The 25,707-nt window shown below is 35.2% G+C and overlaps 2 protein-coding genes across 2 annotated transcripts; one reads left to right on the top strand and one right to left on the bottom strand.

Annotated features, from left to right (window-relative positions):
- Positions 1-6,168: 6,168 nt before the first annotated feature.
- LOC131928952 (glycine cleavage system H protein) lies at positions 6,169-20,518 on the top strand. The gene is made up of 5 exons (XM_059285134.1): positions 6,169-6,370; positions 17,599-17,678; positions 17,914-17,977; positions 18,650-18,781; positions 19,741-20,518. Exons 1-5 carry the CDS (start codon positions 6,250-6,252, stop codon positions 19,839-19,841), a joined length of 498 nt encoding a protein of 165 aa, XP_059141117.1. The 5' UTR covers positions 6,169-6,249; the 3' UTR covers positions 19,842-20,518.
- A 765-nt stretch (positions 20,519-21,283) lies between these two features.
- Positions 21,284-25,536, bottom strand: LOC131928948 (protein SYS1 homolog). The gene is made up of 5 exons (XM_059285130.1): positions 25,414-25,536; positions 23,632-23,729; positions 22,917-23,066; positions 22,729-22,796; positions 21,284-22,383 (listed from the first exon to the last, which is right to left on the bottom strand). The coding sequence occupies exons 2-5, from the start codon at positions 23,680-23,682 to the stop codon at positions 22,143-22,145; spliced, it is 510 nt and encodes a 169-aa protein (XP_059141113.1). The 5' UTR covers positions 23,683-23,729; positions 25,414-25,536; the 3' UTR covers positions 21,284-22,142.
- Between the last annotated feature and the right edge of the window lie 171 nt (positions 25,537-25,707).

Genomic DNA, 25,707 nt, shown 5'->3' with positions numbered 1-25,707 from the left:
TTCCCACATATCTCTCCTCACACATGTCTTCCCACATATCTCTTCCCACACATGTCTTCCCACATATCTCTCCCCACACATGTCTTCCCACATATCTCTCCCCACTCATGTCTTCCCACATATCTCTCCCCACACATGTCTTCCCACATATCTCTCCCCACAATGTCTTCCCACATATCTCTCCCCACACATGTCTTCCCACATATCTCTCCCCACAATGTCTTCCCACATATCTCTCCCCACACATGTCTTCCCACATATCTCTCCCCACACATGTCTTCCCACATATCTCTCCCCACACATGTCTTCCCACATATCTCTCCCCACACATGTCTTCCCACATATCTCTCCCCACACATGTCTTCCCACATATCTCTCCCCACACATGTCTTCCCACATATCTCTCCTCACACATGTCTTCCCACATATCTCTCCTCACACATGTCTTTTCACATATCTCTCCTCACACATGTCTTTTCACATATCTCTCCCCACACATGTCTTCCCACATATCTCTCCCCACACATGTCTTCCCACATATCTCTTCCCACACATGTTTTCCCTCATATCTCTCCCCACACATGTCTTCCCACATATCTCTCCCCACACATGTCTTCCCACATATCTCTCCCCACACATGTCTTCCCACATATCTCTCCCCACACATGTCTTCCCACATATCTCTCCTCACACATGTCTTCCCACATATCTCTCCCCACACATGTCTTCCCACATATCTCTCCTCACACATGTCTTCCCACATATCTCTCCTCACACATGTCTTCCCACATATCTCTCCTCACACATGTTTTCCCTCATATCTCTCCTCACACATGTTTTCCCTCATATCTCTCCCCACACATGTCTTCCCACATATCTCTCCTCACACATGTCTTCCCACATATCTCTCCTCACACATGTCTTCCCACATATCTCTCCCCACACATGTCTTCCCACATATCTCTCCTCACACATGTCTTCCCACATATCTCTCCTCACACATGTCTTCCCACATATCTCTCCCCACACATGTCTTCCCACATATCTCTCCTCACACATGTTTTCCCTCATATCTCTCCTCACACATGTCTTTTCACATATCTCTCCTCACACATGTCTTTTCACATATCTCTCCTCACACATGTTTTCCCACATATCTCTCCCCACACATGTCTTCCCACATATCTCTTCCCACACATGTTTTCCCTCATATCTCTCCTCACACATGTCTTCCCACATATCTCTCCCCACACATGTCTTCCCACATATCTCTCCTCACACATGTCTTTTCACATATCTCTCCTCACACATGTCTTTTCACATATCTCTCCTCACACATGTCTTCCCACATATCTCTTCCCACTCATGTCTTCCCACATATCTCTCCTCACACATGTCTTCCCACATATCTCTTCCCACTCATGTCTTCCCACATATCTCTCCTCACACATGTCTTCCCACATATCTCTTCCCACTCATGTCTTCCCACATATCTCTCCTCACACATGTCTTCCCACATATCTCTCCCCACACATGTCTTCCCACATATCTCTCCTCACACATGTCTTTTCACATATCTCTCCTCACACATGTCTTTTCACATATCTCTCCTCACACATGTCTTCCCACATATCTCTTCCCACTCATGTCTTCCCACATATCTCTCCTCACACATGTCTTCCCACATATCTCTTCCCACTCATGTCTTCCCACATATCTCTCCTCACACATGTCTTCCCACATATCTCTCCCCACACATGTCTTCCCACATATCTCTCCTCACACATGTCTTTTCACATATCTCTCCTCACACATGTCTTTTCACATATCTCTCCTCACACATGTCTTCCCTCATATCTCTCCCCACACATGTCTTCCCACATATCTCTCCTCACACATGTCTTCCCTCATATCTCTCCTCACACATGTCTTCCCACATATCTCTTCCCACACATGTCTTCCCACATATCTCTTCCCACACATGTCTTCCCACATATCTCTCCTCACACATGTCTTCCCACATATCTCTTCCCACACATGTCTTCCCACATATCTCTCTCCCCACACATGTCTTCCCACATATCTCTCCTCACACATGTCTTTTCACATATCTCTCCTCACACGTGTCTTTTCACATATCTCTCCCCACACATGTCTTCCCTCAAATCTCTCCCCACACATGTCTTCCCACATATCTCTCCCCACACATGTCTTCCCACATATCTCTCCCCACACATGTCTTCCCACATATCTCTCCCCACACATGTCTTCCCACATATCTCTCCCCACACATGTCTTCCCACATATCTCTCCTCACACATGTCTTTTCACATATCTCTCCCCACACATGTCTTCCCACATATCTCTCCTCACACATGTCTTCCCACATATCTCTCCTCACACATGTCTTCCCACATATCTCTCCCCACACATGTCTTCCCACATATCTCTCCCCACACATGTCTTCCCACATATCTCTCCCCACACATGTCTTCCCACATATCTCTCCTCACACATGTCTTCCCACATATCTCTCCTCACACGTGTCTTTTCACATATCTCTCCCCACACATGTATTCCCACATATCTCTCCCCACACATGTCTTCCCACATATCTCTCCCCACGTCTCACCACACTTGTCTACACACAACTGTCTCCCCAAAAATGTCTCCCACACACGTCTCCCAACACATGTTCCCCACTCACGTCTTCCCCACACATGTCCTAAAATCTCAATGCTCCCACCTTCCCCGCCATTCTCCCCCACTTTTGTCTAACTTCCACACACCATTCTCCTTATAGTTACGTGTCTCCCCACACCATTATTCCCAGCTACCTTCCCACACATATCTCTACACATGACTCCCACACTTAACTCCTGTCCTCACACGACTAAGACACAATATTCCCTTCCCCCTTCCCACTCCCCCCACCCCATATGTATACCTATACCACCCAAATTAACATGTCAATACCTCTGAAGTATAATTAGAACCGAACTTAAAAACTCAAACTATTTTTACCGCCGTGTTAATCAGCAGACGTAATAGCGCCCCCTGTGGGTGATTGATTTCAATCATTCATGAATAAGACAACGTATTGTTTGATATCTTTGCGTGTGACCGCCTCAAGAATGGGCGCCTTTAACATGGTAATCATGGTAAGGGGCGATAACTGCCAGTAATAATGTTTCAACAAGATGGCCGTACGTTGGGGGGAGAGGGGGGGGGGTTGAACCAGATTGTTGACACTAGATACGACCACGGGTGTAATGGTGTTTGGTGTACAGCTGTGAAGATTTAGTTTCCATTTAAAATGTATTTTTTAAAGCTACCCATACACCATAGATATTTCTTGAGGGTAGAGGTGGGTTGAAATTACGATGTGTGTTTTTGTTACGATTTACTAACAATAATCTGTTTCAAATGCGAAATAGCCGCTAAACCCCCATGTAAAATAAATAAATTACCTTAATGTTACCTCGTCACATAGTCAAAATGTACGACCCCCACCACCTTACCTCCACCCACCCCCCCCCCCCACACACACACACAAACACACACAATGGGTGTGTCGTCATTTTTCACTATCCTTATCTACGAGGGCGGCTCCGGGGGGGGGGGGGGGGACTTTCGCTATCCCTAATGCTTGATCTAAGGTCAGGTGAGGGATTAGGACAAAAGTGTTGGGTTATGGTTATTGTTAGTGATGCCAGTAAAAAAAAAATAACTTCGACACTGCGTCTTGTGCGATCACAGCAGTACCGCTTAGACCAGCAGTAATTTGGGACCATTAGACTATTATCTGTTGAATTGGTCTCTTGTCATCTGGACACATTGGACCATTGTGTGTTGAATTAGTCTCTTGTCATCTGGACACATGGGACCATTGTGTGTTGAATTAGTCTCTTGTCATCTGGACACATGGGACCATTGTGTGTTAATTAGTCTCTTGTCATCTGGACACATGGGACCATTGTGTGTTAATTAGTCTCTTGTCATCTGGACACATGGGACCATTGTGTGTTGAATTAGTCTCTTGTCATCTGGACACATGGGACCATTGTGTGTTGAATTAGTCTCTTGTCAGCTGGACACTTGGGACCATTGTGTGTTGAATTAGTCTCTTGTCACCTGGACACATGGGACCATTGTGTGTTGAATTAGTCTCTTGTCACCTGGACACATGGGACCATTGTGTGTTGAATTAGTCTCTTAACTGGCTGAAGAAATATGACCTCTGCACTAAACTAACGCCCCATTGAGCTCTCAATTGACACACAACAAAAACTGTTTAAGTAGGTTACAATACATATTTAGAACACACGGCTCTAGAAGAAAGTGCGGATTAAGGATGGGACTAACGTGACAGCAACCCGGGGCCCCCTTATTTTTTTACTATGCATCTTTGGTGACAACACAAAAATATCTAATTATTCATTCAATTCGGTTTTTAATGTATCATTAGAATTTTTTTTTTCGATTCTCTTTATTTAATAACAACATATGACATTAAAAATAAGATTGCTTTAGAAAGAATACCCCCCCCCCCATCTCCTCCATCCTCCCCACTGTCCCCTTTAAAAAAAAAAAACTACGTCAGCCTACGTCAGTTTGTGTTTATCACTTGGCTTTCAACTCCTGGTTAACATCCTGACAATGGCCAAGTCTTTACTTTCGTCCAACTACATAAACACACATATTGATGTTTTACGTCTACCGTTTTTGGTATTGGTGATCAATTTTAACACTCCAAATGCCGCAAAAAAAAAAAAAACTAAGCAAACTAAATCGATCAACGGCTGTATACATCTTAATCCCAAGTGGATAACAGAATGCAATGAATCTAGTGCGGTTTTTTTTTAAGTAAACCAAAAAGGAAGTGTTTGATTTTTAAAAAAAATAGTCCACTCACTTACCCATACCCCGGTTACGTTACATAATATTACCATATACATTTCTATTTCAGCCCTTGATATCAGACCTATATAATATTAACAGGCATATTTCTTGCAGCCGCCTTATATCCCTTCCCTTACAAACCAAGATACAATTTAGTACTACAACCAGTATTGATTTTAGGAATATGTGACGCATTATTGCATATTTTTTATAGAAGGAGTTGTCCAAAATGACGTCACACTTGTAGCGGGAGGGGGGGGGGTCCGTAATTTTGTGAAGGTGTGTGATTAGTGTTTCTTCCAGACTTTTTTCTCCGGGGGTCACTTGAAATTTTCGGGGGGGGGGGGGGGGGGCGGTAGACTTTCTTCGGGGGGGGGGGGGCGGACTCTGTTAAAAGTATATATTTTCTATATAAATTTCATTTCGTTCGGGGGAGGGGCGGTAATTTTTCTTCGGGGGGGGGGGGGGGGTAAGGTAAAAATCGTCAAAAGAAAGTAAAAAACAGCTGTTTTGAATATGTTTTTCATCATGACAAGTTGGCCTATTTCAGTATTTTTAAACATAGTGTGGAAATTTTTTTGAGATTGTTGTGCGCGTGCGTGTAATTCTAGATGATTAAATGTAAAACCTGCCGCTAATGACCAATTATATTTGATTTTTGCCTTAATGAACATTTGACACGGGGCAGGGAGTGGGAAGGAGTCTAAACATCCCTACGATATGGGCCTGATTCCAGCACGGGGTCCTTTAAAGACTAAAACTGTCACACTTTACATTTAAAAAAAATTAACTATGGAAAACCTACGATGCACTATGAAGCAAAAGAATGGGCTGTCTATTCACTTCGCTTAGAAGATTGACCCATAAAGATAAGCCACACTGCTTATCAATTTCATTGCACACAATTCTCTATGCAAACTAAATCTACTAGCCACTTGGTTTTAAAAATTTCAAGATTGTTAGTTTTTCAGACATTTTTTTTAACTTACTAGTCTACTAGTCTAGATCTAATAATCTAATTTAGGCCGTATTACATAAATTAAAAAAAAAATTTTTAAAAATTGCGAGGTTCTAAATCTATTTAGAATCTCGAGGCCTGCTTAATTGGTTGTTATGTAATCGTATCCTCTCGAGTCGATCTTGTTAATTTGGTTAATGATTTTTTTTAATAAATTGTTTTTATTTACTCAGTTTAAATTTATGGAAAAGCGCGTTATATAAAATTAATTTAAATGATTTTTATTTAGAACTGATACGGGTCCTATCAATGAGATAACACATGCGCTTGGCGGAAATCGTGTACAGCTGATTTAGGGTTACGAAGGTGAAGGTCTTTGTCGCACGACGATGGCAGCCTCCATTGTAAGAAAGCTTGTTGGCTCAACGTATAAATGTACTGTAATATCAAGACTTGTAACTTCTGAAACTTTAGGCAAACGAACATTTAGCTTCTCTAGATGTTTAGCTGGTAAGTTAATTGCTCTAAAAAGATAGATCTAGTATTAAAATAATCTAGATTCTAGTTCTAGCAGTATTTGAAGATCGCATCGTGACTGTCCTGTGTGTCCAAATCATCGATTGTTGATTTTGTTGACGTTGGTACAGTACAGTACATGTCGATTAGATTTCTACATATCCTACCTAATTTTCCTAAGGTTCTAAACACAGTAGTTTACCCAAAAGTGTCATACTCTAGAGAAGAATATTGGGATTATTAGCTTAAATATTAAAAGTAAAGGTAATCTATCGTTTTAGGTACGTAAAATCGGCCGCGACTAGTAATGTGAAAAACAGGTGACTCCTTACATTTTAATAATTATTTCACATTTTGATGAGGATTTATGTTTTGAAAAATACAAAGATGTTTCCTTGGTAAAATCTTAGTTTAGCGTCGTAAATTCGGCCAAATCTAGTAATGTAGGAGAGAGTGCATTAATGAATGTCATTAAAATATGAGTATATTTTCGTATATTTTGATAAAATATTATAAATAATTGAATAATAGATCACCATTTATGGTTAAATCAATTTAAATGTCCTGAAATTAATTTTTATCAACCCTGTTCGAGATAGTAAATTTGCTATTAAAAACAGCAGCCATCTTAAGAAAATGTTATTTAGAGTAGCTTCCCTTTCATTTCTATTCGTATAAAAATGTATTTAAATATGATTGTCTTGTTGTATAGTCCGTATTACAAAGCATTTTTTTTTTTAAATTCTGCTCTTTAAAAACTGAATTTCCTAACAAACAACTTTATTAATTCTAGAAGCATTGTGAGATGCAACTTGTATCCATGTTTTAAATCACGTTTTTTTTACTAATGTTTATTTGATCTTATTATTACTATATAGTTTGAGATTTTTCTTATTGTTTGAATGTTCACTATTTTCATTTCAGGTTTTTCTTTTCATCAATTAGTGATTCTATCATAACTTATGACATTTTTTTTACTTCTCTGTACCTTAATTAAACCCCAATCTCCGTCATATTTTTGTTGTCAATGTCACAACAAGTCATAAGGGGTCATCCATAAATGACGTCACACTAGTAGGGGGGAGGTCCGTAATTTTGTGACGATGTGTGATGAGGGAGAGGGGGGGGGGGTTCAGATGTTGCGACGTCACATTTTTGCATTATAAAAAAGCAATGTTAGAAAACGAATTTTAGACGTTATTTCGCGTTTTAGATAACTGTTATAATAAATTGAATAATGTAATAGTTTAGACAAGATTTTGGAAAAATATCGATGTTTAAAAAAAAATTCAACTGCAATTTTGAGGGGGGTTGTAGGTTGAGGTGTGACGTCATTTTAGGGGGGGGTCTGGCTTTTTGTGACGACGTGTGACGGAGGGAAGGGGGGGGTAAAAATTGTCAAAAAAAGCGTGACGTCATTTATGGATGACCCCTAATGTAAAAAATTACGCTTCGCTCTGCCTTATCTAAGATCTCTAGCCATAATTTTGACAACAATAAATGTTTGTCATCATTTATATATACAGAGAGACAAAATGTATTATCCACCAGCTTCCCTCGTAAAACATCATCTAAAATAATCAGCCACTCCACCCCTTAAGTGCGTGTTGTCATTATGGTCGATCGCAAGTCTCCACCTGCCAGACACATTTTGGTTATCCTTTGTTGTCAAAATGTCAATATCAAGTACCCAAGTGAGTGATATGGGGTTGTCCATAAATGATGTCACATATGATTTGCTACGGGAGTGAGTGAAGATTTGTGACGTCAACTAAGGCGGCTCCGCAATTTATGACGTGTCGGTCTCAAGAAAGGAGGTGAACGGGGAAAATACCTAGGTGATTGATGGAGAACCTCTATAATGCTTTGTTCAATCAAAATAACGATAAATAGGCATTAGTATACGTATACCTTGCTTAAAACGAATCATCACAAATGTTGCAAGCCTGCTAGTTTAAGACATTCGGCAAAACGGCCGCAACACATTATCCCCGTCAAAAAGGCTTGCCACCAAATGCCTGCCGACGAATAAGCAGCGTCTAATGCGGGGCGTTAGGAATACGGCCATTAGCATGGGGCCGCGTTAGAGCACCAGTAAGCTATCGCGCTTTGTAAGATGACGTAAATACTTAAATTCAATTTCGCGAAACTACGCGAAAATTTAGTAATGTTCCATCGTTTGAGGAAATATAATTTACTTTAATATAAGTGTCATCTTATCGTTTATTGTGCTTTTTATAAAGCGCATAGCAGCTTCAAAATCGGACGGCCATTTTCACCAAGCTTCTTTTGGAGCTTAATATGGGTAGTCTAGCTCTATACGGTGAGAGCTTAATACATTTTTAAAGGGCCGAATGTCTCAAGACAGCAAGCTTGCAGAAATAACCACGTACGTTTAAATGGACGAGTGATAGGTGTGTTAGGGGCTGTTTAATGAACACCAACTTATGTAATCAAATTAAACGTCGCATAAGCGTCAAAAAGGCAGTGCTGGTTGTTTTTTTTATATAAAATTAGCCTAACGGTCTGCGGTGCCGGTACATGACGTCACGTGCGAGCGTTAACTCGGTGACGATGTACTAAGTGGGGGAATGAAAAAGGTGGGGTTCAAGAAATGCGACTCAGTAAGCTTTTTACATTTCTTGACCCTTCTTAACAGTTCTATCGTCCCCACTGAGAAAATGGATCACCAATGAATGACGCGTCATACTTCTACAGCTGGTCTTTCTCCCACAACCATCCCGTTTTCACGAAAAAAAAAAACCTGACCCGTCTCCAAAATCACATCGCTGAGTTCTACTCAACCTCTCCCCACCACAAATCACAATTTCTATCTGAAACAATATGTTCATATGTTTGTTCTGTAATAATGCACGCTGTCATTACTATCTTAAGAGCGACGTCATTTATGAGCGATCTAATATTGATTTGATTACTGCAAATAAAGTGTTCAAAAGTTCGACCTCCCAACAATTGTTGTGGTCTTGGATGCACACTATTAAGTCTGAAAAGGTGTATTACTATTACCATAGTTATTCATGTCAACTATATTGAAAAAAAGAAAAATTACTATACAGGGGGTCATCCATAAATGACGTCACGCTTCTTTTGACGATTTTTACCTCCCCCCTCCCCTCCGTCACATGTCGTCACAAAAAGCTGGACCCCCCTAAAATGACGTCACACCTCAGCCTACAACCTCCCTCAAAATAATTGCAGTTGATTTTTTTTTTAAATAGCTATATTTTTCCAAAATCTTGTCTGAACTCTGTCAAAATAGAGTATTTTAATCAATTGTTACTACAATGTATTAAAACAGTTTTCTAAAACGCAAAATAACGTCTAAAATTCGTTTTCTAACATTGCGTTTTTATAATGCAAAAGTGTGACGTCGCACCATCTGAACCCCCCTCCCCCTCATCACACACCGTCACAAAATTACGGACTCCCCTTCCCCCCTACGAGTGTGACGTCATTTATGGACGACCCCCAGGCATATATTAAAACAATACAAAACAATCATATTAAACCACAAAATCAACACAAATGACATGCGAATAGACAATTTTTCAAGGGAAACTACACTATTTATGTTTTTGAAACATGGCCGCTGCTTGTATTTACTCATTGTTGTCTCGAACGGGGTAGTTTAAAGTTTATTCCAGGATATTTATGACTGGTTTGGTCTTGGATTGTGATTTGTTATTCAATTATCTGTTATATTATGTAAAATATGACATAAATATGGCCAAATGAAAGAAATATTCATTAGTTACCTTCATCGCACATTACTAGCTACGTTGGAATTTACGACGCTAAACTAAGATTTTACCGTTTCCTTGTTTCATTTATGTACCTGTTTTTAAACAATTGAATTAAAACTTTTCAGTAATAAATGAACACCAGCGATGTTTCCAACAGATGCAACCACGCTCATTTACTATAGCAGCCATCTTGTTTAAGTTTTATTTTTATAGACATATAGCGCGAGATTCAGGCGGAAGTCACTCTATTTTACAAATGGCTGCTGTTTATATAGCAAATCTTGCTTGCAGACAAAGCTGTTTAAAGTTAATTTCTGGCCTATATTGATATATTTAGCCATTGATTTAGGTTTATTATTCATTTATCTATAATATTTGACACAAACATATCACAATATACTTCTATTACAGCCTTGACAATGAGGTAACGTTTTCGTACATTAATAGCCGCGGGCGATTTTACGTACCCAAAACGATAGATTACCAAAGTAAAGTTTCCCTTTCAAAGCTGACGGTCTATGGAGTCTATGGCCTATGGGGCAAGTGAAGTAGAGTTCACTTGTTTCTGTGACCTCGACATATGAAGAGATAGTGTGGTCAGCACTATGCCCAGCCGCCTTTACTTTCCCTAACGTGAGTTAGGTACCCAAAGAGTTGGGTGGACTCCGGGTGATTTGAACCCGGATTTAAACTCGAGACTTACGGGTTAGCTCGCGACTAGTAATGTGAAAAACGGGTGACTCCTTAAATTTTAATAATTATTTCACATTTACAGGAGGATTTTAGTTTCGAAATTTACAAAAATGTTTCAAAGTTTCATTTATGTGCCTTTTTTTAAACAATTGAATTAAAACTTTTCAGTAATAAATGAAGACTAGCGATGTTTTCATTAGATGCAACCATGCTCATTTACTATAGCAGCCATCTTGTTTAAGTTTTTTTTGTGTAAACTTATAGCGGGAGATTCAGGGGAAGCCACTGCTGTTTATATAGCAAATCTTGCTCGCAAACACGGCTTTTTAAAGTTAATTTCTGCCCTATATTGATACGTTTAGCCATTATTTTGGTTTATTTTTCAGTTATCTAATAAGGCAGGAAACAGATTGGTACCGCAAAATGCATATTCGATCTTCGCCGTTCATAAACTTTCTAACCAGACATCGTTCGGGGATTTTGTTTATACTAATAAATAGAGCTATGTTTTTACAAGCTTCGTTAGCAACATTTTTGTGGAATACGTTTTTTATGACATTTTGTGCCGCGGCGAAGGATGCGAAGTATGCAAATCAAGACGGAATGGATCTACTTGGAAAAGTACGTGTACTGCACTAATAAGGTAAGAAATAATATTTTGTAAAAATAACTATTATTTTTATGGATTTTTCATTAGAAATGATTGCTGTAAATTATGAAAGTAAAAAAAAGTATATTTGAATGCGTTTTTTACTTAAATTTGAACAAAATAAATGGCCATAATTACTACACATCGGCGTCGTTGAAAGCGGGGATTTCAGTTAATTTTTTACGGATATAAAATTGTATATTTTTACTCCGAGACATGTATTTAAACAGTTTAGTTAAATCTATTTAATTCTGTAAAATATAAGTATTATTTTGCCGTAGATACTTTTAAATTTTTTTTAATGATTTTCTGTCGGGGAAAATCGATATTCGCACCAGGCACGCACGCGTAGTAAAACTAGACTTATCTTTAAAACAGGAGAATCTTGAGTACGCTGCGAATAACAAAGTTTTTAAATTTTAGTTTACTTTTGACTTTAAGCCATTTGTTTTAAATCGAAATTAATTGATAATGTTATTATTTCAAAGTAAAAATTTTCCGTATGAAATTGGGTTCTAATCTTCGCCCACTGAACCAGCCTACGCACGACATTCGCGCGAGTCTGTTTCTTCGCAATAGTCTGTATAGTGTCGAGGGCTAATTCTAAAAAGGATCGAGTCCTTACTAATCTAATGTTTATTAAAATTAGGTACAATTGTTGGAACGCATGAGAAATAAAAAAAATAATATTTCTTTAAATCTATTGCCAAAAGAAAGTAGAACTTTATAACTCTGTAAATTATGAATCGAGTGACGGCTGTCGTGAAAACAGGAGCCATTTTACTCTTTTTTTTAGGGTGACCTACTTTTATTATATAACTTTAAAATTCATGATTATGATAAGCAGCTGAGTAGCTGACTACGCATGCGATATGGCTGGCACATTTTGGGATAGGGATCGAGTGCACCATAGAATTTTTTTTTCTTAGAACTAAGCATATTTTTTTTTAAAATCAAAAGATACTTACCTATCAGTTGTTGATTTCAATTTCATTATAGATCTAATCACTAACTTCAGTTTTTAAAAGTGATTTTGCTTCTAGATCTAGCGTATTTTCAAAATTACGTAAATCTAGATCTAGATCTATTTACTTACTAGATTTGACAACCGTGTCAGTAAAATGAGGTCACCTCTTCCAGATTCTTAGGTTTTAATTATGTTTTAATTATTTTTGTCATTTTGATCTATTATAAGTAGCATTAAAACAACTGCATCTATCATCAACATTGTTTTTATAGGCCAGTTCTAATTATACATTCTGTTCATTACCAATTCTAATGAAATCGTATCAGGCCCTAACACCCTGTTCCCCTACACTGACACTACACTTGAATGACGCCACAGACAGTCGTAACTTTAAATTAATGTTTAAAGTACTAAACAATTATAATTAGCCATGTAAATGCTGCAACTATAATAAAAATTGGCATATAGACATTTTATTAATAATGTTTTTTATATAGACCTTCTATATTTAACTCTGTTATTTTTTTCTTCCCCAGAGTGTTTCTAAAAGCCAGAATTTTAAAGGGGAGGGCGGTCGTTTTTTTTTTTCAAGAATAATTATAGAAATAAGCTATAAACTGGTATATTTTGTAAAGTTTGACATAATTACACATAAATGTATGCCTAAGTGACATTTCTGTGTAATTATATTGTGAATTTTGTGAATTTCGTGGATTTTTAGACCTCACTACATTTAGATGTAAAAAAAAATCTCAGTTGAGTGAGTGTGGTTAATCTGCATTTTGAATGTGATGTAAATGTCTAGTGCTATTAATTTTTATATTTTTGAATTCCTCGATTGTTAAGCAACAAAATTGATATATAATATGTCAATATTTGTTACTTTGAAAATTGGCGAAAATCGACCCTAAAAGTAGATGCTTGAGGGTTGAATCTGTTTCCTGCCATATATGACACAAATATATCATAATATACTTCTATTAAAGCCTCAACAATAAGGTAACTTTTTCGTACATTACTAGCCGCTGCCGATTTTACATACCTAAAATGATAGATTACCGGAATTGTATGCAATTAAATTAAATTATAGCCAGTCCAGTTGTTTGTCAATCATTTTAAATAAAACATTTTTTTAAGTTTTAGACAGTTTTAGGTACCAAAGTAAATCAAGTGACAGAAAGGTGGATGGTTAAATTTTACAATTTTACAATGATTTAGATTTATGATTAAATTAAAGTAAAATGTTTCATCTGGGCAATCTAGAGCTCTTGTGTAGACTGCTCTAGCTTCAACCAAGTTCTAACTTTGACTGATTTCTTACTATGGTCTGAAAAAAAAATATATAAATTTTTATAAACACCATTGGCCAAAATAAATTATATAGGCCTAGGCCTATGGCCTGTTTAATAATTTATATTTAATTACACATTTGTCGAGTTGTGGGGGATTTTCCTCGTATCATTTTTGAGCTCTCGAACAGAAAATTTAAGGTACAACGCGTCCGTGAATTTTATCACTTGAACATGATGAATTCAATTTTTGCTGTCTTTAAGGTGGCATGCTTTACAATGCTCAAATTAATTTATGAATTTAAATTTTATTAATTAACGCTTAGGCCTAAAAAATATGTGTATTTTTTTATTTAAATAAAACTTTAAAAAAACTAAAGTTGGCATAGTCCTAACTTTGGCTGACTGAAGAACTTGACCTTAAAACATAACTTTGCATGAATTATCTTAGCTTAATTATAGTTTTATTGAATAGTGTAATCAGCAGAGCATTCTTTTTTTCTGAAAATAACAGTGCCATGTGTAAAAGACCTAACAGTTTTTGCGCCCACCCCCATTAAGCCTGCGGCACCTATTCATTTATTATTCTAAATTAATTTATAATTAAATAGCAGTTCTACTTCTACTCCTGCACAATTTTTATTTTAATCCCCTAATCTTTTAGTAAATGTGAAAGTTAAACCATAGACTTAGTGGATAAAACAATAATTTATATATAAGCTTATTGTGGTCAAAGTTAGTACAAGCTAGCGACCCTGTCAAAGTTGAAACCAAGCATAACAAAGTGGGGTCAATATCTAGACTTGCATACAGCTAACATAAGAATTATTATCTTAATGATGGTTGGTTAACTATTCATACCAAACCGATCAGCTGAGGTAACGTTTTTAATGGTGATACAATGAAGCCGCCATGTTTATTGTTTTACAAAATAAAACAAAGAGAATCGAAAACGAATAATTGGAAGTTAAAGCGGTCTATCCTATGTTTTTTTTAAAACAATTTAGGCCTATTTATTAGTTGGCTAAAAAATAAAGATTAGTAATCTTTTGATCAGATGGAACCCAGCTTGTTAACTTAGTACCATTTTTATGGTAGATTATTGTTAGAATTTTCAGGGGAAACCACTCATTTACAAATGGCTGCTGTTTATATAGCAAATCTTGCTCTCAAAGAGTGCTGTTTAAAGTGAATTTCTGGTCTACATTTATGTATTTATATATTGCATTTGGTTTATTATTCAATCTAAAGTTTCGGCTAATTTTACGTACCTAAATCGATAGGTAACCGAAATTTTGATTATCTTGATCAATCTGTTTTTTTTTTATTTTCCTGTGAAATCAGAAGCCTGTCTCATGAAATTCAAAATTATTTCCTTATTTAACCTTAACTTATTCCATTGCTTGCAAACTATATGCCTATACACTGTAAAATAACATAACAAAAATTATTGTAAGGTCCTAATTGACTTAGGGGTCTATGTACATACTTATAGTCTTAGCCTATGCTGAATCAACTTCAATTCAAACAAATAACTAAAAAGGGGTAAATAAAAATCTCATTAAAAATTATTTTTATAAGTAATATAAGGAAAAAGGCTTTTATTGTATTCACACATAAAAAAATAAATGAAAAAAAAAATTATGTTAAAAAAAAATTAGTTTCATGTAAGGCAAATAGTGATTAGTTTAATGGTGGATGTAGGTGTAACTGCACATAATGTTGCCAAATGAACTGCATAAACATCATTGCGGCTAAAAAACATATTACCAGCTGCCAAGTCTGCAAACTTGTATAAATATATGTACCGAGGCTGGTATTATTAATCAAGTGAAGGCTGTTGAAGGCATATTGTCCTGCAAGAACATGACTGTGCATGCTGATGGCACTTCCAGGGATCACAACAAAATTGTGGGCCATCTGCTAGCTCTTGATAATGGAATGATTCTTTATTTAGGATTTAATCCTGTGGCAACTGAATATGCCAACACATTGTTAGAGGTCGCAATGAACCTTTTTAAATCAATGTTGGATATATACTGAGGCTACAGTAATGAGTTGTCTGTGTTGGTTTTAAAGAGTTGAGTTTGAAATTATTTATTAAGAAATTTCAAGATACTCAGTAGAACTTGGAGAGAATATACCAGTTAATTTTCTCCCCTGTAACGCCCTTTTTCTACTAGAGCTCAGCAGTGCCTGTGAGAAAGAACTTAGTCAAGTTGAAATTGAACTTTAGGAAAAATGTGGTCCTCTTGGACGAGTCAAGCTAGATATGTCTCAAAGTTTCTAAAGCAGTACTGAAAGTTCCGTATGTCTTTGATAAGAATGACATGTTAGGACCTTAGAGGGGATAAAATGAATAGTCTTAGCCCATTGTCTTTTACTTTTAAGCAATTAAATTGATGAGATTCCCTTCGGGATTTTGATTATGACATGGGCAGACGCAGAAATTGCTGTTGAATCATTCAGTGATGAACAGACTTAAAAGAAATCAGACAGCTGCTTATAGCAAAAGCCAGTCATTGGCTAAGAAAGCAGCTCTTCTTGTACGCTCATCAGCAATCTAAAATGTTCTGGAGTAGTGCTAGGTTGAATGAAAACCATGTGCAACTTCAGATGAAATGGCAATAAACAAAGATAAATGCATTCAAAATGTGGTAAAGAAAATCAACAACTCAGCAGTGTAAACAAAAGTGAAAATTCATGGAGGTCCATGTACTTCTTTATGTGACAGGCTAGATGGTAAGCTATTGTTGGAGGCTTTAAAAAGGGAAATTAGAATACAGAAACCAATATTTTAATAAATAACTCAGGTATTTTGAAGCTGTGTGGCAATGTGGATGATTTATATCACACTCTTAAACTGCATTTTCTAAAGCAGAGTTAAGGTTAACATGCTGATTTTACTTATATATAATAGTAATATGCTCAGTTTTGTTTGTTTCATCATATCTTATCTAGTGTACTGAATATTTTTTTGTAGAATTTCGGGGGGAAAATTGACTTTTTGTCACACTCGGTTTTGAGTAACATTATGAATGTTTCTGATTTGTAGAACAATATATACAGTTTAAATTTTTTTCTAGGGTCGTTATAGTACTTTGCTTAACATTATTATATTAGAGCGCTTTTGTTGATTTAAAAGAAAATTTTGTAAAATTTTCTCTTTGTGGTTTTTATTGAGATGATGATTAAAGCTCGATTTCTGCATTTTTATATTCTACTCTAATTAACCTTTACTATCAATGGTTTATTTACATCAGTTTGTTATGTTTTATTTTTTAAAAACTTTGATTTTTCTTTTACATCCCTTGAAATTTTGTATAAAAATGACAAGTTGCCATTTGTATACAATAAAAGTATATATTGGAAATTAACAGCATGTTTTAAAAAAAATGGGTATTAAATCTTTGTATTCGACATTAGAATTTATTTAAATCTTTATTACATCATTTATAGTTTTTAAGATAAGGGGCGGTAAAGTTGGGACCTCATTGGAATGAAAAAGTATTTTTTTTAAAATGTCCGATTTCAAAATCACTTTTTTACTAATTGTCTTTTAGAAATAAATTTTGTATCCACGTCCTTAGAATAATTAGTTCTACACATTAAAACCAAACCAACTGCTGTGTGAAAAATAAGTTTGGTGTACCTACTTTTATATTTTAAATATAATTGTCATCTAACATCAATATCTTTAAATTTGGGTTAATTTTGTTATTAGGTTTGGAGTCAATTTATAAAATACATGAGTGTAATGTACTACCTCAGTTTTTATGTCAGTTTGTACTTGATAGACTGGTAATAGCCTGCTCCCTGTTGATTGTTTATCTTTAATGGGTTTTAATTTTTACTTTTAGATAGACTTTACACAGACAAACATGAATGGATTGAAATCAAAGGAGGGAAAGGCACTGTTGGAATATCTGTTTATGCACAGGTAAAGCTTAGTGATCTATTTAGAATGCACCAAGTGAATCCCATCTTATATAACAGTTATAACTTAGCTACAAAACTAAAGGTCTAATGGCTGATAACTGCTCTAGGTGGAACACCATTTTTATATAAGCACCTGTGCACCTTTTTCTTATTTAAAAAAAATTTCAACAACCCAATGTGTTTTTGTATCATACAAAATGAATTTTAAGAAGAATTGTATTTTGATTCACTTTCAGGAACAATTGGGAGAAATTGTCTTTGTTGAAACGCCTGAAATTGGTGCCACATTAAATGCCCATGGTAGGTGAATTATTTCAGTTTAAACTATTTATGAGATGTAACTCCTGTTTTCGTTTGAGAAAATTTTTTACCATTAGTTAGATTTAAAAATCAATTTTTGTTTCGTTTATATTGACAGCAATTTATTGACAATATTTTTTTAAATGCACCCGGAAAATACTTAAAATACCTTTGGTTTGTTGTTAGAAACATTTGGAGAAAAAAAATGTCCTTATTTTTTGAAAGTCTTTTTTTTTACTTTCAATTAGAATATATGTAGTTACAAGAGGAATCCACTAACAAAGTAATACTTGAAAAGTAAAGCTTTGTATATTTTTAAGATGCTAAGTTGAAGAGGCTATTGTAAACTACTTCTTTCAGCTGGCCAAGACCATTTAGTATATTCTATAAATTGATAAAGATGAGAGACAGTGAAGAGTTTATGGGAAGATTTTTTAGCAGTTGCGCATTCCTTCAATTAATTTGTCTTGAAGCGATTTGCTGCACATGTTTTGTTAAACTTCTATTTAGTAATATTATAGTGTCGACATTAGTTTAATACTAAAAAGGTAATTTTTATGATGTACTGATTGATCTGTTTTATTTTAAAAGTAAAGTTTACATGAAGACTATAGATGAATTAATTAAAATTTAGGAAGTTAAGTACTTAAATTAATAAGTCACCTGTTTCAGATGTGGCAGGCTGTCTGGAGAGTGTGAAAGCAGCCAGTGAAGTGTACAGCCCTGTTGGGGGTAAAGTCACAGAAGTCAATGATAAGTTGTCCGGTGAACCAAAGCTAGTCAACACATCACCCCTTGATAAAGGTACATGGCATTTTTATATTTATTTATAACTACGTATGCATCATGTGTTGCTGCGATCTGATGCTACACGAAAATGACTCAATTTTTAACCGCATGATCTTATTTTCTGAAATTGAGTTATTTAAATGTAAATAATGTCAGCACTAAATTGCTTGGATATTAGTTTTTGGGTGCTGGTTTGTCTACTGCCCAGATGCTCCAGGGTGAGCTGAGTGAAAATGAAAACCTTGATCTTACTTGCATCACCCTCCATAACAGTCAGGTAAAATATACCTTGGCATTGCTGGCATCTAGTGCAGTTTTTTGGTTGAGTTTAGTCATTGAATGTAGTGGACCACCGTGTCCTTAGTGTAAGGTGCTCTTGAAAATAATGTAGGCACCATAGTGCTCATGAGGAGGTCCAGGGTCACCTGCTGTCCTGGTGCTGGAGGATGACCCTAGTGTATTTTGACAGTTGAATCAAGTGTAGTACATCTGACTCCTCCCCTGCGCAAGACGTGCAATCAACTGACCCCAGGTAGCTGTTGGGGAACCCTAGGTGCCAAACTGCACCTTCCCACTTCACTGATGTTTTTTTTTAAATTTTAACATTCGCTAGTGTTCTTCCCAAAGTTTCATTGTTATCAGGTTAATGATGCATAAAAGACCCATAAAACAGACTAACATTCATTTTTATATTGATAGATTTTGGTCTTGTTGTTAATGTTTTGAGTAGATGTAGTAATAGATGTGTAGTCTTTGTGTTGATTGAAGCAGACTTGTTGTCTGTGTGTTAACTGCAGTAATGATCTTCAGTAGAATGTTGGTCATCGTATTAGTTTTAGTAGACTTGTAATCTTATTGTGAATTCTTATAGAATTATGCTCTTTTTATGAATTTGAGTGAACTTGTAGTTTGATATAAATAATTGCATAATTTATGATTTAAATACCACTTGAGGCTTCTGTCATATCTTCCAGGCTGGCTATACAAGCTTGATGTTGCTCCTGGCACCAAAACTGATGATTTGATGGACGAGAAAGCTTATGCTGAGTTTGTTGGAACCATTGATAATCATTAAAATAATGTGTACTGATAAAATGGCGCAATTGGGTTTGTGAATTGAAAACTGGGAGATTATTTGTAAATTAATTATTTCATGTAACATGGCCTGCTTAGTGGTATTAATACATAATTAATTAGTTCTTTGGAAATTAATTCACTTTGTTGCTAAGTTCAGCGGCTCCACATTTTTAAAAAATACAGGATCTGTGAATTCTCCACTTTTTTAATTCATTGTTACACTCAGAACCAGAATTATATACTCATTCATTTAATTAGCATTGTGTGTCAGAAACATGAATGTCTGAATAGTTGTTTTAATGAGAGGGGCAATGAATTAATTATAAAAACCATCTTCATGTTTGTTGCTAGTCATCTAGACATTTTTTTCTATATTCTGATTTATACTAAACAGCTGTATGGAATGACTTCTTTATTAGCAACATATACAGAAAATTTCCTTGTGCCTTTGTAGTTACCTTAGTATTAAGTAGTGATTTATGTTATTGTTAATGCATTCATGTATAAAGATTCTGTTTCTGTTATTTACATGCCCTAGTTTGTGGAGAAACAAATGTAGTGTACAGTATATATTTTTAGATTATACTGTATGGTGTAAACAGAGTTTGGTCTCTTCTTGGCTTTTTTTTTTATCAGGGATTTTATTCATCTATCCAATAAAAAATGTGACATGGTTGAATTTGTTTTGTTGTCTTTTATATCACATTTTGTACTCGCAGAAATAATTTAAACAAAACATTAGCAATGTTTAAATGACTAATGAAATACCAACACCTTCATTTTAACTGAAAGACATTATCTTCTCATAGCATAAGCAAGTTTTGTCTAAGAGCAGACCAATGAAGATATAGTCCTGTAAAATAAGATGAGAGCACACAGTTCAAGTCATTGTCCCACCATTTGACAGTTTACAAAGATGACCTTTCCAGAAATGACAACAAAATTGTAGGTCACCAATGGACTCTACTCATTTGGATTTAATCCTGTGGTGTTGGAGGATGCCCATATCTGCCAGAGGGAACAATGAATTTTTTTAACTCAATGGCCACATCTATTCAGACTATTGCAGTGGTAGTGATAAGTCTTCTTTAACAGACTATGCTGGGACTGCATGTTGGATCATATTATGATTGCTAACACAACAGTCTTGAGTTTGAATCCCGGGCTCAAGTTCTTAGTGTAGTACAATAAAATTTGACATGAAAAGTAAATAACTATACAATAATAAAAGAAAAGGTAACTGTCCAGTTCAAGCTGTAGCAAACTGTATTGCAAAATAACCAAGTGTACAGCAGCATCAACTTTAAAAGACAATGAATATTCAAGAAAAACAGTCAGATGTAAGGAAAATTTTACAAAACAAGTTTATTTTTAAATGTTTCAATTTTTGGATCCCTCTGGAGATTTTTGAGAAAATAAAATCAAAACAAAAATAGAAAACATTTTGTTTATATTCAATTGTATTTGGATAATTTTTACTTCTTAACTCCACTGCGAAACAGACCAAACAGAAATTAAGATTTGAAAATCTTTCTGGACATTTTTTATACAAAAAAACAAAAAAATATGAACAAAACTGCATGATTTATATAATTAAAACAATAATTCAATTGGCATATCTTTACATATTATAAACAAACACAGTTAAAACAGCCTTGATGCTGCCCTCCAACAACCACAATAATGGCAATACCAACACTATCTAATAATCTGCTATCAGTAAGATACTCAATGAGTTCTTTACATTAAATCATCAACAAGAGTCAAAAAATGAACAAAGAAATGCAATGTACAGACACATAATAAGACATGCACTTCAAGCAGTCTCAGATTCTCAAAAACATTCAACTCTTTTGACAATAGTTCTATGAGTAATTTTCAAATACTTGCAAAACAAAAATAAAACAGTAAAAAAATGAATCATTATAGTTCTATATCCTTCTATACAGTGACTACCTATATATATTATAGTCTAATATATCTACTCAATTTCTGGATAAATTTTACTATAATTTAGTGTTAATATTTATTTCTATACATGGTATCCACACACATAATGAACAATTTAAGAGTTTTTTTTATATAAAATACGTACATTGAAAAAAAACATTTTATATAAATACCACACAAAATTATGTGTGCTTTAGTTTAAAATGAATACACATTGGATGAAATCAAAAATGTCTATTTTGAAATTAACTAAAACAAAAAAAATAATTTTATACTGAGTTTACAGCCATCTGTTAGTTCAGGAGCGATGCAGCAACATAACTTTCACAAAGCACTTTGCCAACAACCTTTACAAATCTACTTTAGCCCCCATCCCCACTGGTATAGCCTTCATCTCTGACCTCATACACAGGAACTCTGCAGTCACGGTAGTCAGGGCCAGGCAAATGATGTTGGTCACCCACCACCAAAATGTCACAGGTACATAACCAAAGTAGATCCAGCAGGCAAAGAAGTGGAACCCATGGATGGTTGCAGTGAAGTCTAAGCACTGTTTCGTGCGTCCTACTACAGTCCACATAATGAATGACCTGTGGAGATTATGATAAAAAACTTCATTTGGTAAGTAAGTTACTTACCACAAGAAATTCTTTATGAGTTCAGTGCCCTTGAATGTTATTATATTCAATAAACTCAATTAGTCAAACTCAGCATAAAAAGGAAATTGTGACAGGCATAAACTATGACATTTTTCAAATTATGTGCAAAAAATGTATGCATGCAAAATATTAAGAGCATAAATTATATTAATATAAACATAGATCAATATACGAAAGCTACTATTTAAATAGTTATGGGCATTCATATAGTATAATACTATGAACATCCAATTGTAAGCTCATAAAAAATTATTAAAGCTATCAAAATAAACTTACGCAGTTAAACTGTTGAGGGCATATGCTATTATATTTGTTCTTCCAGAGTCTTCATATAGTCCAAGATCCTAATGAAAGTTATAGATATATTTATATGGTCAATTTAGCAAGGGGATAACCAATGATCACATGATACAAATCTTAATTTTTTTTTTACCATAAATAAAATAATAAAAGGCTCTACATACGCTCTGTGTAAAAAGTTGTTCAGTTGAAAGGTCAAACTTTCCAATGACATCTAGGACAAATATCCACATGCCCAAAGAAAAGTACCAAAAGGAAATCATTGCTATTATCTGGCCAATGATGAGGACAGGGTCCCATTGAAAACTGCGGAACTAGTGGGTGAATCAAAACAATAATCAAAAATGTGTTACTAAATTAATTTTTTTTAGTAAAATGTAAGAAATTGTAATCGGACAATGTGGTCCAACAGTACAGCATTTGGCTGCTAGCTCAAAGCTCTCAATTTCAGAGCTCGGTTAGGACTTGTCACTGTAGGACGTCCATGAGTCCACCCAGCTCTGATGGGTACCTCACAAAGTTGGGGAAAGTAAAGGCTGCTGGACATAGTGTTGACCACACCATCCTTTCATAGGCCAGGAAACATATAAACTGTACTTTAACTGCCCAATGGATAGCTAGGTCCTAAGAGAAAAAATTACTTAACTTTCCAAAAGTTGTTACAAAAATTTCAGTTTTTAATTAGCTTTGCAAGGTAATATTATGAAATGCCATTAATTCTTTTTTAAGCATGATAGTTGTTAGGGTTAGAGTGAAGGGTGCAGTGAAATATCATTAAGTATCAGTGTCAATACAAAAATATTGATTATAATAATCAATTAAGTTCTTAAAAAGTCAGGCTATCTCTATGAAATAATTTTAATAGAAACTTGAACTTACTTGTCCTCCCATCTTTAGTGACGGAACCGGTATTCTAATCAAATGTAGCATATCATTGGACTTGTCATCCAAATTCCAACTGTACAAGAAGGTTTATTCTGAGTGTATAAAACATATTGTTTTAGTATGATTGTCTTAAAAATGTTAATGAACATGTTATGTTTTAGATATTTGAGGCATTGGTCCTATTATCACCCCCCCACCCCCGCCCAGCACACACACACACAAATACTGTTGATGTCAAGTGGGTTAGGACAAAGTAGGCATTTTGAAGAAAATTTCATAATGATTTTTTAATTTAAAAATGTAGCACACAAGTAAACTAAGCTAATTTAGCATATTTTAACTTTCTGTGCAAAGTCATTATTACTGAAAAAAATTTTAAAGTCAGGTCAGCCTGTGGCACCCTCCACTGAACTTGACTGAAGGGAAAAATATTTGACCTGTGACCTTCATTAAAACAGAATTTACTTTCGTTTTTTATTTTTATTTTTAGTAAACATTTGACAATTACTTTTAATTACTGTTGTAAAGTGAGATAAACAGCTTAAAAAACATGTGTTTTGAGGGGGTGTGACCCGGGTGTGGCACATCGCATTGTAACTTTATATTTCTGTGTTTTATGACTATATTTGTTCACAATCAGCATGCTATGCTTTTAAAATTGATAAAGGGTAAGTATACCAAGTTACAAAACCTGAAATCTAACTAACACTTCATACTTTCAGTTTAAAAAAGAATGAAAACGATCATCAATGAAGAAAGTGTAAACATTCTATTTTTAGGTGTGACATAAAAAAAACAGTCATAAATCTAGCCAAATGATTGGATTCATGTGTGTCACACATTTTCCAGCGACTTGTGTTCACCAAAAAAGATTATAATAAAATGGCATTATTATTTTCACGGACCATATCTCATAGAGAACCATAAATTATTACCAGTTTATTGTAATGTGTGTAAAATTAATGCTTTCAAGTTTCAAATAAGTCTGGTTAAAAGTAGCAGCGGTATTTTATAGTTATTGGATTCGAAAGATAAGAATTATATAGAGCTACTTTCACTAAGGCGCCGCTTGCGAGACAAACAAAGAAATTAGGCCAAAAGTAGATCCGACAATTCTTAAATAACAGACTTAAATAGAAAAGGATAGTTCCGATTTCAAAAATTAACGATGGCTTCATAATCATTAGTTTTATCCCTCTACACATTAGTGAAAGCGAAACTGGCCGCCATTTTTGGTAAGTGCATGAGCCGTGAGATGGCTTCAAAACAACAAACCCGGAAGCTGTGAATCGAACGGCCTAGACAAGGGTTAAATAAATATCTGATGAGTTAAGGATACTTGATTTTTCACTATTTATTATAAGCATTTTTTGTGTGTTGTTAACATGAGTTCAATGTAATTTTAGAAGTGTGTCATAAGTTGAAGTCTCTCATTCAAATCAAATACATGCAGGCAATAGGTAAAAAAAATGAATAGGTGGCTTAGTCGGCCGTTGTCTCATCCAAGTTATAACTTGGGTGGAGGATTTTTGTAAATATTATTTTGTTATAGATGGACATTTGCTTGGTACAAATGTACTTTGAGTAGTTGTTTACTATCACTCACACTAACAGTCAGTCACAGTTTGCAGTGTCAGAGTCAGTGCAGTGTCAGTCACAGGTGACAGTTGAAGTTGAGTACTCATCAGTGAGTCTGACAGCATATATCAGACTGCTCAATTAGAAATGGCGAATGTTAACAGTAGACTATATAATATACTATAGAAATGTACAAACCGTATTATTTTGTAAGTTCAAGTCATGGGAGAATGATGGAGGATGGAGAAGTTGATACAAGTGTCTTGGGCTTCGACTAAGGAAATTGTTTACTATGCCAACTTGGAGGTCGCCATATTGAAAAAGGGGAGACTACTAATTTATAATATTTCACCAAACTTAAAAGGAATAAAAGAGGTTAGATACAGATACGGTATTAGTATTAGGGTCCATTCTAAAATTAGTCCCAGAAATTATATTACATCATGTAATATTAGAATGATTATTCCAAATACCATTACCGTTCCTTGCCAA

Source organism: Physella acuta, unplaced genomic scaffold, assembly GCF_028476545.2.
Source record: "Physella acuta isolate Inbredline_101_S28 unplaced genomic scaffold, ASM2847654v3 ptg001575l, whole genome shotgun sequence".
NCBI lineage: Eukaryota > Metazoa > Mollusca > Gastropoda > Physidae > Physella > Physella acuta.
The sequence above is the reverse complement of the archived record's forward strand: the minus strand, read 5'-3'. Positions and strand labels throughout refer to the sequence as shown.

What these genes read in the sequence shown, in the direction of transcription:
- LOC131928948 (XM_059285130.1), bottom strand. Translation starts at nt 23,682, where the DNA reads ATGCTACATTTGATTAGAATACCGGTTCCGTCACTAAAGATGGGAGGA. An exon ending in CACTAAAGATGGGAGGACAA is followed by an intron (nt 23,067 to 23,631) that starts GTAAGTTCAAGT and finishes TTCACCCACTAG; the next exon opens with TTCCGCAGTTTTCAATGGGA. An exon ending in AACAACTTTTTACACAGAGC is followed by an intron (nt 22,797 to 22,916) that starts GTATGTAGAGCC and finishes AACTTTCATTAG; the next exon opens with GATCTTGGACTATATGAAGA.
- LOC131928952 (XM_059285134.1), top strand. Translation starts at nt 6,250, where the DNA reads ATGGCAGCCTCCATTGTAAGAAAGCTTGTTGGCTCAACGTATAAATGT. An exon ending in GAATATCTGTTTATGCACAG is followed by an intron (nt 17,679 to 17,913) that starts GTAAAGCTTAGT and finishes ATTCACTTTCAG; the next exon opens with GAACAATTGGGAGAAATTGT. An exon ending in CACATCACCCCTTGATAAAG is followed by an intron (nt 18,782 to 19,740) that starts GTACATGGCATT and finishes CATATCTTCCAG; the next exon opens with GCTGGCTATACAAGCTTGAT.